The following is a 13906-nucleotide window of genomic DNA, read 5'->3' on the forward strand; positions in this document are numbered from 1 at the left end:
TTCCTTTCCTTTCCTTTCCTTTCCTTTCCTTTCCTTTCCTTTCCTTCTTCCTTTTCTCTATCCCTTTCTCGCTCTTTCTTTCTCTCTTTCTTTTCCTTCTTTTCTTTATTTCTTTCTGTTCCTGAAGATACTGTGAGTTGGAAGCTGAAGGCCAGAAAGAGAAAAGATTTCTGTAACCACAAAAATAATTATTTTCATGCTAAGACCTTTTATTGATACATCAAAGTAATTTTAAGCACACTACAGCTTGATACTACAGGCCTGAGAAAGATCAAAGACTACCAGAAACTAAAACAACTCCAAGACAGTAAAAACAAACAGTGAATTAAAAATGGAAGTTGTATTAAAGGAGGGTAAAACTGGAAACAAATCAATGTTCTGCAATGAGCATCAGTGTTACCTCAGTTCTTGCGGAAGTTTTGCTAACTTAACAACAGTTCAGTTCAGTTTGTTTCACAACAGGAATAATTTTCTTAGTCAAAGACCAAGGTATCTTACGATATGAAAAGAGATAAGAAAGGATAAATGAAAAAAGGAAGATTTTCCACCTTTTCTGATGTTAAACTGAATTCTTGCAAATGCTTGTTTTTTATTATTTATTTTTGTGTTGTTGTTTTGGGTTGGTTGTTTTTCCAAGTAGAGCTGTTCATCAGGAAAATGAGATACTGTCTTGGGATTTCAGGTCTGACAATGCTATATGCTTTCTAAAAGGTATCAGCAGGCAACAGGTTACACTGCATTATATGTATGTATATTAAAGAAAATATATGCTAATTCAATTTCAAAATTTTCCCATTTAGAAGAAGAAATCGAAAGAAACAGCTCAGAGCTCAAAGCTACACATAATCATTTAGAAAAAAAAAAAAAAAAACCCATTTCTTTTCATATTTTTTTTTTCACAGCTGCTATATAAAAAGATCTAATTTTGATGTCTGTTACTTCAGTAAAAATCATTAGATAGCAGCTCTATGACCCTTAAAAGTCTTTTTCCGAGGTATGCTTAAATCACGACTTTCACTGTTGAATGCCTGCACTGCAAGGTGTTAGAAAAAGAACAAAAGTGTGACTTGCAGAGATTCCCAATGTACTTCAAAGCCTTATACGCTAAAAAAAGAAAGAAAGAAAAAAAAAAAAAAAAAAAAGCATCAATGTAACCACTACCACTCTTTGAGATTATGAGCCCACAACTCAATAAAGTAAACCACTTGCAGAGATCTCCAATTTAAGGGATCAGTTGAATGAAAAAACAGCGGAGAGCTATGCAGTGTGGAAGAGACTGAAAGTGCATTTTTCATCTCTGTCATATTGTGTAATACGGTGCCAGGCTGGAATAGAAAACAGCATATTTCACTCAGAGAGGCAGGGCTTATTATTCTGAGTGTAATATCACAGGGTATTGTTATGTTACTTTGATTATTCAGTATCCATCGTGCTGTCTAAATCTGTCATACTGCTAAGTTCTGTAATACAGCACTGCCCTGCATGACAGGAGATGTGCCCTTAGCCACACTAAACCTTTACTACTCATCATCATTACCTCCCAGGGAGATAAAAGTCAAATTCTCAAAGAATTTGAACAACAACAAAAAAATACTAAATAGTTCACATACAGACAATTTCTCTTATATGCCTTTCTAGAAACATCATGATTTTAAATTACAAATGCTCTGATGAACTGCTTGTATTCATAAGCAAGATTCCAAAATATAAGGGTGATTCTTTAATCCTTCTTCAGAATATATATATATTTCTTCTTCAAGCATATCCAAATGTACTATTCCGGCTCACCAACCTTTTTGGAAAGAATGCTTACATTTGGTTTTAGTAAAAGAATACAGTGATTAGATATTATTACAATATAATATATACATATATATTATTTTCAATAATTTACAGGTAAGAAGACTGAAATGACTTCACAATAATCCAAGAATATAAAATGTACTGAATGGCATCTGGCCTATCTAGGGTTGTGCATATTTGTCTAGCCATTCTAAATTAAATTTTTTTTTTAAGAAATGATGCTTCCACTGAAAACTGACTCATTCCTATTTAATCACTGATCCAGTCTCAATTTACTTGGACATATCCTTATTTAATGGGGTCAAATTCAATCCAGCAACAACCCTATCTGAATCAAAGTCTAAAAAGGTGGAAAGTGCTGTTAATAGTGCTGTTACTAGATTCTGCATTCACATGTAAATGTAAAATTATCTTGCACTTGGAAGTAAAGCTACCATAAAAGTTAATCTTTTTTTTTTTTTTTTTTTTTTTTTTCTTCTTCTTCTTCTTGGCAAGTAATACTGGATTCACAGTAGCACCACTGATTTCCTTTAAAGCTTCTGGGACTAGGTTAGTTCTTTCTTACTCTCACTTATTAGTGCTTCCTCAGATCACACATTTTAGCAACTCAAATACAATTTTTAATAACAATTAACAGATCAACAATGAGAGTAAAGAATTTTAAATTGTTGCGTTTTGGCAGCTGTATCATTAAATAAAGGCCACTACACCATGATGTTAAGTCAAACAAGATTCTGCTGAATACCTATTTTCCTGGATTTAATAAAGAAAAACTATTTTAAACAACACACTAGGACACAAGCAAAGATAAATATAAACCACTGAACATTAAAAAAATACTAGAAAACTTTATCTTTTGCATAAGATAAAGAAACTTCTCTAGAAAGTTTATTAGGTCTAGAAGGGTAAGTGAAAAATCTGTACTTTTTCTACATTGTCTGGAGTATGCTTTGGATTTCAGCAGACCCTAAAGTAAAACCTTCACGCAAATCTTTGAAACTGGAAAGTTTCTTCCCCTACCTACATGGAAGTCAGATAATCTGCTCTGAAGGTAACACGAACCCAATGAAATCTATAACTTCTATATTAATGTGAGGACTTGATTGTTTTTCACGCAGCCAGTGAGAAGAATCAATGCAGAAATAGACTATTTTGAGCTATGAGGCAGAGTAAGTTGTTTCCTCAGACTTTATTCTTGAGTGACTTCCCAAAGAAGTAAGTAAAGTCAATGATATTGATTTGTAAAAAAATCATTTTAAACTACTTTATCCTAGAAATACAAAAGTCCAGAAGAAATTAGTGGGCATTTGCAGCATCTCTACTGCATGTTCTCCTATTGAAAACTCAGGACAGTAGGCTGCTTCACTAAAAATAATCAGGGACTTACAAAAAACACCCCGAGTCACTTACAGCTGAGCTGTGATAACTGCTAGCTATACATTTCTACAGCTGTAGCTCTCTCCTCTCCTTTCCACCTTAGACAAGCTAAATACAATAACAATATTAAGGAAACAACTGTGGCAGCTTCCTGCTTTTGCTGAGAAGCTGCAGCAACCAGATGATGGGGTCTGTGCTCCACCAGCCTGTGAGCAGCTGGAGAAGGACTGATAGCTCCAGCTGTTTGGTGCATCAGACTGCTTGGTCTGTCACCTTGGTGATGCCAGTGGAGCTCTGCTTCACTTGCTGTGAGTTTGCCAGGACTTTTGCCCTGAATATCATTATGTCTTTGCTCATTTGTAACTGGATGGAATTAATTCACAATGACAAACGCCTCAGTAAGGTCCACTGGAGCTTCCTAAAGAGATCCTGTGTATATTGGCCTTGTCACTTTCAGTGCAAGAAGTTACTAATGGTTAATTTCACCTTCTTTATAAATCTGCATACGTCTGCATATTCAGACATTTCTTTAAAATCCTTGTAAGAGATCTCCCTAACTGTATAAAAACCTAAATAATCTTTTTATTTTTTTTTCTATACAAAGGGTGAATTATCATTCATCCTCAAAAAATTATCTTCAACAAATGTTTTTATCCTGTGATTGTTGTTCCTTTCCTGCTGTGATACCTAAAATTTCCTCTTTTCTTCTTCTTCTTTTTTTTTTTTCCTTTTTCAATAACAGAAACAACATAAGTGGGATTAGCAAATAAATCTTCAAATCAGCATAAAAATAAAACATCTGTCTTTTCTTTCACTTAAAAATTTTTGCTCGACTCTTTAGAGTGTTTCAAAATTACAGTTTACTCCTGTCTGTGAGTCAGTATAAGAGTTCTGAATACAAACCCCACCATCACCACTAAAACAGACACACTATGAACTTTTTTTACCGTACTTTTGCTTCAAAATATCTCTTACAATATACTGTATTCTCTTGCAACTGCCACGAAGTATAGTAGGAATATCTCAGAATATTACTTGCAGTAGAAAAGTTTTGACTAGTAACGTCCAGATCAGTTCTGCTAATATTTTATTTGCCTGGTGAGTTTTTGCACTGCAGTTAAACATTTTGTAATTTCAGTTTAGATGGATGGTGATAGATATTGCAGTCTCTGGATTTTACAGCCTCCATAAATAGCTATAATGTCAACATCTATTTGCATACATGGTGAGGGTTTTTATTTGAAGCATATTGCATTTTTTTTCAACCAGTTCAACTGCCCATCATTTTGATTGGTTTATTATTCCACATACAGAGAAGTTTGTATTAAGAATATATAGTACAACATGAGGGAAAAATATATTAACTGCAGACAAATTCCCTTAGAAATTGATTTTTTTTTCTAATTACAAGCCTCAACAGAAAAGTGTATGCTCGCATATACTATCCTCTTCATGATCCTGCAGTTTTATTGGTTATATCATAATCTGCTTTAGTAATACTACTATTATATATAATACTACTCTTAAGCTTCCTGAAAGTAATCAATCAACACTAATATTAAGAGAAGTCATCAATGGTTACATACTTTAATTAAGATTTCAAACAAATAAACAAACAAACAAAGTAGTTTTTTTTACCCATTGGTTGCCATTTTTCTTCCACTGTGATATTCAGAAGGAGGAGAAATTTCTTCCTCATTCTGCCTCAGTACAATCATGTTGTTTATTATTGTGACATTGGTGTGCATGGTGTTCTCTCTCACTTCAACTTTAGTCATCTACCTGGACTACATGATCCTGGTTAGAACTAGATGATCTTTAAGGTCCTTTCCAACTTGAGCCATTCAATAATTTTATGGTATGATTCTTATGGTTGAAGCGATGACTAGTTAGAGACAGTTTGCTAATCTGTGAAACATGAGATAGCAAATTTGGAGGTCATCTCCTCTCCCTTGTCTTTTCAGCTAATCACAGCAGATCAATAGATCTGCTTCCTCTTACATTAACTTAACTTCAAGTCAAGTTTGATGGAGATATATTAGTATGGTAGTTACATTAGTATGGCAGGAGAACCTTCAGTACGATTTCCCATGACTACGTATTGGTCAATTAAAACTTATTCTATTCTTAAAGACACTGTAAAATAGAAACTCTGATTAGAGTACTGACATGCAAATCTTTATAAACAATAAAATGGGTAAACTAGGCTGATCTGTGAAACTATCTAGGATGCAGTACTAATGAGAATAATGTCTTCTAACTCCATTTAGAATTCTTGCCTGCATTAAAATAAATAAATAAATAAAACAAGTAACTATACTAAATCCTTATTCAAACATCTTCCATTTACGTTGTCTTTTAACTCCCTTTAAGCTCAATGGACACAGGGATAACTGTAAATATTAAAATCACGTCTGAAAAGCTTACTAAGACAGTAGTATTAGGGTCATTGTCTCATAATAAGCATTAAAGAAACAGAAAACAAAATTATTCCCAAAACCAAGAGAGAAAGGAAATATTACAGATCATGTTCTAGAAAATTTTATATAATACATAAAAGTTAAGGTAGTCAATATGTTAATTGGAAATCAAACAGAAAAAATCAATGCAGTTCACCAAAACAATTTATATCCCAAGACTTTATTAGAGACACAAAAGAGAAGGTTGTGGCAAATAGAAGGTTGTGGCACCATTGATTTGAACTTGGATAATGAGCATTTCCTGTACAGATACAGGTAAGCACAAATATACAAACTCATTTTTAAAAGTTTCTGTTGCATCTAAAATTGGAATATTTGGCCATTGTACTGGAATACTATTTAGATGCCCCATGGTGATACAGCATGCACAGGGAGTTGAAATATACACATTTGCTACATTGATAATAAATTTCTGTATTTTATTCACAATAAAAAAGATTAAAATAGTTTAAAACTTACTTTTACAAGCATTTAGTGTTTTTTCTTGAACATGCAACAAACAGCATGGCCAATTTTCAAAGGTACCAGTTTTTATTTGTAACTGAATAATTTTAAATAGCTTTTGCTTTCTTTCATGTGTTATGTCATCCCACAATTAGAGAATAAAATTACATTTCTAAAGAAAACCAATTATATATTCTGTGCCTGTCTACATAAAAAGACACATAATTTAATACATGCATACTTCTGCATTTTCTTCCTACTTTGTGTTGGTTGCTATTTTTTGTTGGTTATTGTTCTATCAGAATTATAGGGTTGCAAACATGTAGCTGCCGATACATATGACAGCAAAATAATAAAATAGCTCTGACATGGAGAGTGTCAGAGAGAAAGGTACTATATGTGAAAAGGGAAAATGGAAAGAATTTTAAAAAGTTTTTCTGTGGCTTTTCAGAGAAACATATTTTGGAAGAGAAATGGCAAGAGCATTTTTAAGAGACTGGAATAGCAACAAACAAACAAACAAACAAACAACCAGCTGCACTAAGGGGTGCCTGGGAGACACAAGCAGTGTGAGCTCTTTCAGTCTACAAGCCACTCTAACAGAGCCAAACTACTCTGCTGAAGCACATACATCTTAACAGATACCAGGTATTCAAAAGAAGACAAATTTTTGATTACCTTAATCAGAACCTGAATATATCCTGTGGCTTTTGATGACTTAAAGTACCAGAAGCTCATCACACAGCTCCCGCTTGACTCTTTCAATCTGGAACTCTTCACATGGGCTTTTTCATCTTTAAGCCCTATTGCAGTGGCCTCAAGATATAGGAATTTTCCTGAAATGAAATTATGTATTCCTGAAAAATTGTTTTTGATTTTCAAATTAGATTCCATGACCAAAATTTAGCAATACAAATGCAGAGAGATATGAAATGGTTCCCAAATACATGCTGTGCTAGTGAACCTCTACCTAGATTAAAGAATTACCCAATAATTTCCCCTGTATACTTGTTATATCAGAATTAAGCTGGGAACAGAGAATAGTTCCATGTTTCCCAGCTACCTTGATTGTATCTCCTTGTTCAACAGCACTAGTTACTATTTTGACAGTACATCATATAATGCCCACACAGTGATAAACTTCAGGATTATTTCTTTCTGAAAGATAACCTTCAAAATAGCAAGTCAAGACATAGAAAAAAAAATCATATACTTATAAATCATTAGGTATCCCTAAGGATTCCCATTACTTTTGGCCACCTGTACTCATTATTGTATGAATATTAACTCAGATTTAAATTATTTAGTCAGAGGAAGTTGCAAAACCAGATGTTTACAGTTAATATATTCTGAAACTGATATGCTCCTTGAGTTTTCCATTCCTATTTTAATCAGAAGTATAATAAATACTGCAAGTTTCCACATTATTTTTTTCCTTTGTGCGAATAACAAATGTATAGTTCACATAACATAACCATTGTATAATCAGCACACTGACAAATTATAACTGCACATCAACTGAATTTTGTATATGAATTAGAGATAAAAGCCCCATGGAGTAAAAAAGGTTCGTTCTAACTTTGACACTTCTCTAGGTCACTTATGTCTATAGATGTTTGCCATAATATTAGGGCATGAGAACATTGCTTCATCCCTGGGGCCAAGCATAGTCTTGACAAGCATAGTGACATCTTTGAGATAAATATTTTATTTTAAAATATACTTAGAAAACACAAATGCAAATTTATTTTTTTCCACATGTGCTGTTTTGGGTGTTAAAAACAGCCATGTACATAAACACCATGAGATATCAAAAGCACACCTTAACATGGTGTTGATGTTTTCTAGGAAGATTTGGCTAGGATGGATCTAGTGCTTCACATGTCGATGTTCATATTAACACCTATTTCATACTAGGAAAATTATTTCTGTTTAGAGGGAAACATGCAAGCAAATTAAAAATTACCAGTCTTCTTTGGAAGGAAACTTGAGTGAGGGGCAGACTTGAGATGTAGTATGCTTTGAAAGGTCTTGGGATCTGAAGACTGGGAGCAGAGTTGTGGGCTGGTTGTCCTGCCAACTGGTCATGGCTAGCCAAGCTTGGCTAGGAGGTAATTGAAAGTCACTTAATTCCAATGAGAGTGGGATAATTCTAATTCTAAGTAAATTCTCAACAATTTAATCTTGAAAACTGAGGCACTAATTAGGGGAGTAAGAAATAAGCAATTGCTAGGTGCAAGCTCAAGAACTGTGGTTTTGGAAGTAAGGGCTGAAATCCCTCTTTCTTTGTACGAGGACCAGAAGGATCCCTGAATAATTCAGTCTCTATCCCATAAGAGAAAATTTTAACAATTGAACTGAATTTTGTTTTGTTTCTCTCATGATGAACACATTTATTAAGAGCTATCAGTTCTAACAATACAACTGTCACCTTTAAACTTTTGGCCACAGTAAAGCTGTCAAAAGTGAAATGAATTCTGCTTCAGCGTGACGTTATTGCAGCTTTTTAGTACTTAAAGGTGGCTTGTAAAAAAAATGGAGAGCGACTTTTTGCTCAGGCAGACAATGACAAGGGGAAATGGTTTTAAACTAAAACAGGGGAGATTTAGATTAGAGGTTAGGAGGAAATTCTTTACTCAGAGGGTGGTGAGGCTCTGGAACAGGTTGCCCAGAGACGTTGTGGATTTCCCATTCCTGGAGATGTTCAAGACCAGGTTGGATGGTGCCCTGGAAAACCTGATTTACTGGGTGGCATCCCTGCACATGGCAAGGGGATTGGAATTAGATGATCTTTAAGGACCCTTCCAACCCAAGCCATTCTATGATATGATTCTATGATGTTTAAGAGCATGATATCAAGACAAAAAAAAAATCTTTTTTTTTAGAGCCAATTCAATATATACAACACAGACATCATAGAATCATAGAATATCCCAAGTTGGAAGGGACTCATAAGGATCATCAAGTCCAACTCCTGGCACCACACAGCTCTACCCAAAAGTTTAGACCATGTGACTTAGTGCACAGTCCAATCTCTTCTTGAATCCAGACAGGCTCAGTGAAGTGACTACTCCACTGGGGAGCCTGTTCCAGTGCACAACCACCCTCTCAGTGAAAAATCTCCTCCTGACGTCAAGCCTAAACTTCCCCTGCCTCAGCTTAACCTCGTTCCTGCAGGTCCTATCACTGGTGTTTATGGAGAAAAGGTCTTCTGCCTCCCCACTCCCCCCTGTGAGGAAGTTGTAGACCGCGATGAGGTCCCCCCTCAGCTTCCTCTTCTCCAGGCTGAACAGGCCCAGTGACCTCAGCTGCTCCTCATAAGTCTTCCCTTCTAGGCCCTTCACCATCTTTGTCACCCTCCTCTGGACACTCTCCAACAGTTTAATGTCCTTTCCGTACTGTGGAGACATGCATAAATCTGTGGTGTGCCAGAACCGGATATTTTTAAAGATAAATAAAAGACAGTCCCTACATATCCTTGGTTTTATTTAATTTTGTCCTTCAGAGGAATTCATGTAAATATTCAACAACTGCTAAATAGACATCCTACACCTTCATCCAACCCTGCTGTGGCATATTTCATATTAAGATCAGGTCTGAGCCCAGCTTCAGTAACAACTCTGCCTGGGCTATGGGAACTTCAAAGGCACAGCAAGAAGGCATGGAGCCTGTAGCAAGAATGAGAAGAGGCTGCTTTGCCAGAACTAGCCAAGGAGCTGCACTGTTGCCTATAAGAGAAATGTGTTTATTTAAATGTATTTTTTAAAAAAATTGAACCAAATTGGCCTATAAATAGACACTGTGGGTACCTTTAAAATTTCAGAACGATTTCTTAATTCCTAAATAGCCATTTTCCATCTCTCATCAGGTCACGCTAGACATGACTAAGGAGAATAAAGGATTTTCCTAAGGTAAAAAAGCATTCACGTGTCCTCTTTAATTAATTCTCGAGGAGAAATTAAAATGTATTATTACCCTTTAAAAAACACCTCTCTATTATAAGTAATTTTGTTGTCACTCAGAAGTACTAATACACAGTATGCTAAATATTGTATACCAGATTGTTTGTTTGTTTGCTTGTTTTTCTTATGTTCAGAACAGCATTATACACTCTGACAGGAACTGGAGCTTCCTGGAAATGAGCTCTGGAGGAGTGGGACCCAGTAGCTCATATCTGAGCTACTGCACCCTTGCAGGCTGCAGCCAGACCGAATACCTCTCTGAACAAATTATCTTGCTGTACTCATAAAGAAATACTTTAAGAAGAAACAATTGAGAATCATTTTTTTTTTTTTTTTTTTAAACCTAAAGTCATTTGACAACAGTAATTAATACTTGGATACTGTTAAACATGCCATTTATTAAAAATGACACCCTAATTAGACATGTAGAACCCCCCTGTTGCCTCTGAAAGGAGGTATGAGAAGATCTATGAAAACAATTACAACTCATTTGTGAACTGACAACATACCAGTTCTATTTCCAAGCGTGTGGTCCCTGGGAGGTCTTAGACTTTGAGGTGAGCCGACCCCCAGCACCCAGTCAAAATTGTCTGCCAGGGAATTTTGCCAGCCACATCTGCCATTCTCAAAGGTGCAGGAAGTGCCGCATTCACTCTCATCTGTATTATCCCCGCAGTTGTCTTCAAAATCACAGCTTTGTTCTGGTCTGTAACACTTGCCGTTCTGACATTGCCAATAGCCATGTGAGCAGGAGCCTGAAAAGAGAAGAATGGGGGTATCCTGGTGAATCGCACTGCCATGAATCCCAGCAAGGTTACTGGAAGGTTACATCACAGAGAGCTTGATATTTAGGAGGAGGAGGGTGGTCCAGAGCAGTTTTATTAAAAGCCTTTGGTTCCCCTGAAGTGCCAATCCATTATCAGTTTATTTCTTTTGTATGTTGTCAAGAGATTGCCTAAATAAATGACTGTTTTCCTTGTAAAGCCTTTGAGGGCAAGTTCCAGCCAGGCATTCCTTCACTAACAAAGCTTTCTCGTCTGACTTAATTGCTGACATTCTCCTTTCATGGTGTAGGATTAAATGTTCTATGTTAGCGGAAAAATTGAGCTTAGTTTAGCAGCCCCAATTTGGAAGAAAAAGCTTTTATATTTTAACTACAGAGGTTTGCCTTTTAATGCATTTTTCTTTTGCAAATGAGTTCAATGGGGTGATGTTGTCCTTTTTGTGCAGTAGTCCTGGCATTATTTAAGAATAATTCTGCTATTGTACAGCTTCAACACTGGAGGACTAACTTCACAGGATCCATTTCCAAGCTTTAAGTTTTCATTTCAGATAAGTTTCTGCAGGTTTCTGGATAAAAAGCAACACCTACAGTATGTTCTCTAACCAGGAATGAAGACAAACACAAAATTCTGAAAAGGACTCCCCATTCTCATTTTCCATTGTGCTCTGCCAGAAATAAATGCACAAACAGAATTTGATTTACAAATAGAACTGACACTATGTTAGCTCACAGATATAATAAGATAACATGCACATGTATGAAAGGCAGAATTTGAGTTAACTGGTGGTAAAAATCACATGGGGTTAAAAATATATTTCTAGTACCACTATCTTAATATAAAGGAGGATCTGATAGACCTAAATGAAATTCAGCTACAGCTGGGCTTTATTATGGGTCCAAAGCAACAGGTTCATTAACAAAAAGAAAATAAGAGATGGTGTATTCAGCTGGAGTGTTGGCAGCCTTCATCTCTAAGACTCTCTTTAGGCCAGAGTGTAAATTGCAAATGACCCAAACTAAGTGAAAGAGAATTGTCACACCCCTTTGCTGCATGCTTTGGGTAAGTTAAAAACAAGACTTGAATCACCAGATGTACAAACAAGGATTACACCCACTTTTAAAAATAAATAAATAAATAAATAAATTCTCCTAATAGACATGCTTTAAGAAATAAAATGAGTTTTAACAGTTGCTCAAAGAAGGAAGGAAAAACCCTTAACAGAGGGGTGGAAGCCAGAATAAAGCTCTGATATGTACTTGGAAGAGTGAAGAAGATTAGGCAAGGGTTTCCACAGCTAGAGGCATGGAAAATGGGTAGGCTCTGAGTAGAATAAAAAGACCAGTATGGGGTTCATTGTTACAAGTTTATGGAAGCACCAATGTGGTTTTTATTAAACAAAATGTATGAAAATAACCCTATCCAAAAGAATGCATTCATCATATCAATACGAAAAGTCAAGGTTTAGTTATTGCAACTTGCAAAACAGTTGAAGTACATCAGAAACCTATCCTCTCTAACAATCTAGTAGTAAATGGAAACTGCAGAGAAAAGCTATTAGGAGGGATATCTGGCAATCACCTCTATTCAGTTGATATTCGTTTGGAAGGCAGTGCATACCACAAACATTTTGAGGGAAGCAATATTCAGAATTTCAATTATATGTGTTGTTCCCCAAAAGAAAGATATAAATTTGTTATTAAATCTCTGCCTAATTCAGATGGCATCAATTTTTAGGAGCTAGTTATAACCCTTACATTCTTTTTATGTAATTGCCCTAATAATTTAAACTTTTAAATTTATTTTCTTCAAATAAGGAATTTAAATTTTACGATGTAGTCCATTCTTGGAAGTCCATCCTTGGAAACCCTTTCCCATCATGATCAATAATTGCAATACCTATTGCATTTTGAGGTCCCTTTATAGCATTGCTTCCAATTTCTTGCTGAAAAAAAAAGTGGAGTTGAAAAGTGGAACTCTTTGTTAGTTGAGGCAAAAGACAAATCTATCTTGAATCCTGGCATGAATGACTCTATTCAAGCATGTGTAATGAATGATATTACACTGTCTAACTGAGCCTGTAACGTGACTTGTTTCTGGATGTACTTCCACAGTATGTTTGTATGTTTTCTGTTTAAATACTGTGTTTCTAAGACTTTATAACCGGGCAGGGAACAACTGTAAGAAAAGTTTTTTGGAGCTCTCTTCCTTTCCTCTCTCCTTTTATTCTCAACCCAAAGAATGCAAACAGTATATAGATTATTGTGGGTGTAATAGAGACAGTTAATTGAAAGGGACTTCTACCTAAGGCTCAGTAACCTTTTCATCTGAAAAAGTTTTTAAAACTTCTTAAGAAAAGAAATTTTAAAATTTCTTAAAAATTATTAAAAATTATTAGCATGTAGGCTTTTTCCCCTATGTACTAATTACTTCAACACACTAGACTGTAATGGACTCAAAGGATCTCTTAGTGTCTTTCAGATCAATAACCTCCATATTGAGAATTTATACAAAAGAGGAAAACTGCTGCATCGGTCAATTATCCCCTTGTTTTAAATGACCTGAGTAAAATTAATAGATGGAACATCTGTATTTTAAAATACTTAATTAGGGCAATCAATAATAACCTTTAATTATAAAGGTGTTTCTCTTAGATTGTGAGAAAAAATTACTCCTGCAAACATCAAGAGAGAAAATAATCCTACTAGCAAAAATAGAGTATGGCTAATCTTCTACATCAATTAACTTTAAAAGGTTTAGAATAGTAATAAAGATAACATGGTATTTACATTGTAGCATTGAAGCAGAACAGCAATAAATTATGGAAAATACATTTATATTAAGAAAGCATCTGCATGTGTTATTCATGTAAACTTCTAACTCTGTCTCATGTAAACTTCTAACTCTGTCAAGAAAAGTTTCTTTCCTCAAAGAGGTAATTCCAAAGGGAGGGGGGGAGAGAGGGAGAGGACGGCGGGGTGCCGGCGTGACTGCTTGTAAGAACGTAAGAGAGTCGTGAAGCGAAAGAGTGTAGATCACGGTGGTCTCCTTATCATTC

General features: G+C 35.3%; 1 protein-coding gene across 1 annotated transcript in view; it reads right to left on the reverse strand.

Annotated features, from left to right (window-relative positions):
* Positions 1-13906, reverse strand: part of MALRD1 (MAM and LDL receptor class A domain containing 1) — a 283122-nt gene that overhangs the window by 126372 nt on the left and 142844 nt on the right. The window contains exons 27-28 of the mRNA XM_035319205.1: positions 10576-10821; positions 6783-6940 (exon numbers count right to left, since the gene is read on the reverse strand). Of these exons, the coding sequence (XP_035175096.1) occupies positions 6783-6940; positions 10576-10821 (404 nt within the window). The remainder of the gene's footprint in view (positions 1-6782; positions 6941-10575; positions 10822-13906) is intronic.

This window comes from Oxyura jamaicensis, chromosome 2, assembly GCF_011077185.1.
Source record: "Oxyura jamaicensis isolate SHBP4307 breed ruddy duck chromosome 2, BPBGC_Ojam_1.0, whole genome shotgun sequence".
Taxonomy (NCBI): Eukaryota; Metazoa; Chordata; class Aves; order Anseriformes; family Anatidae; genus Oxyura; species Oxyura jamaicensis.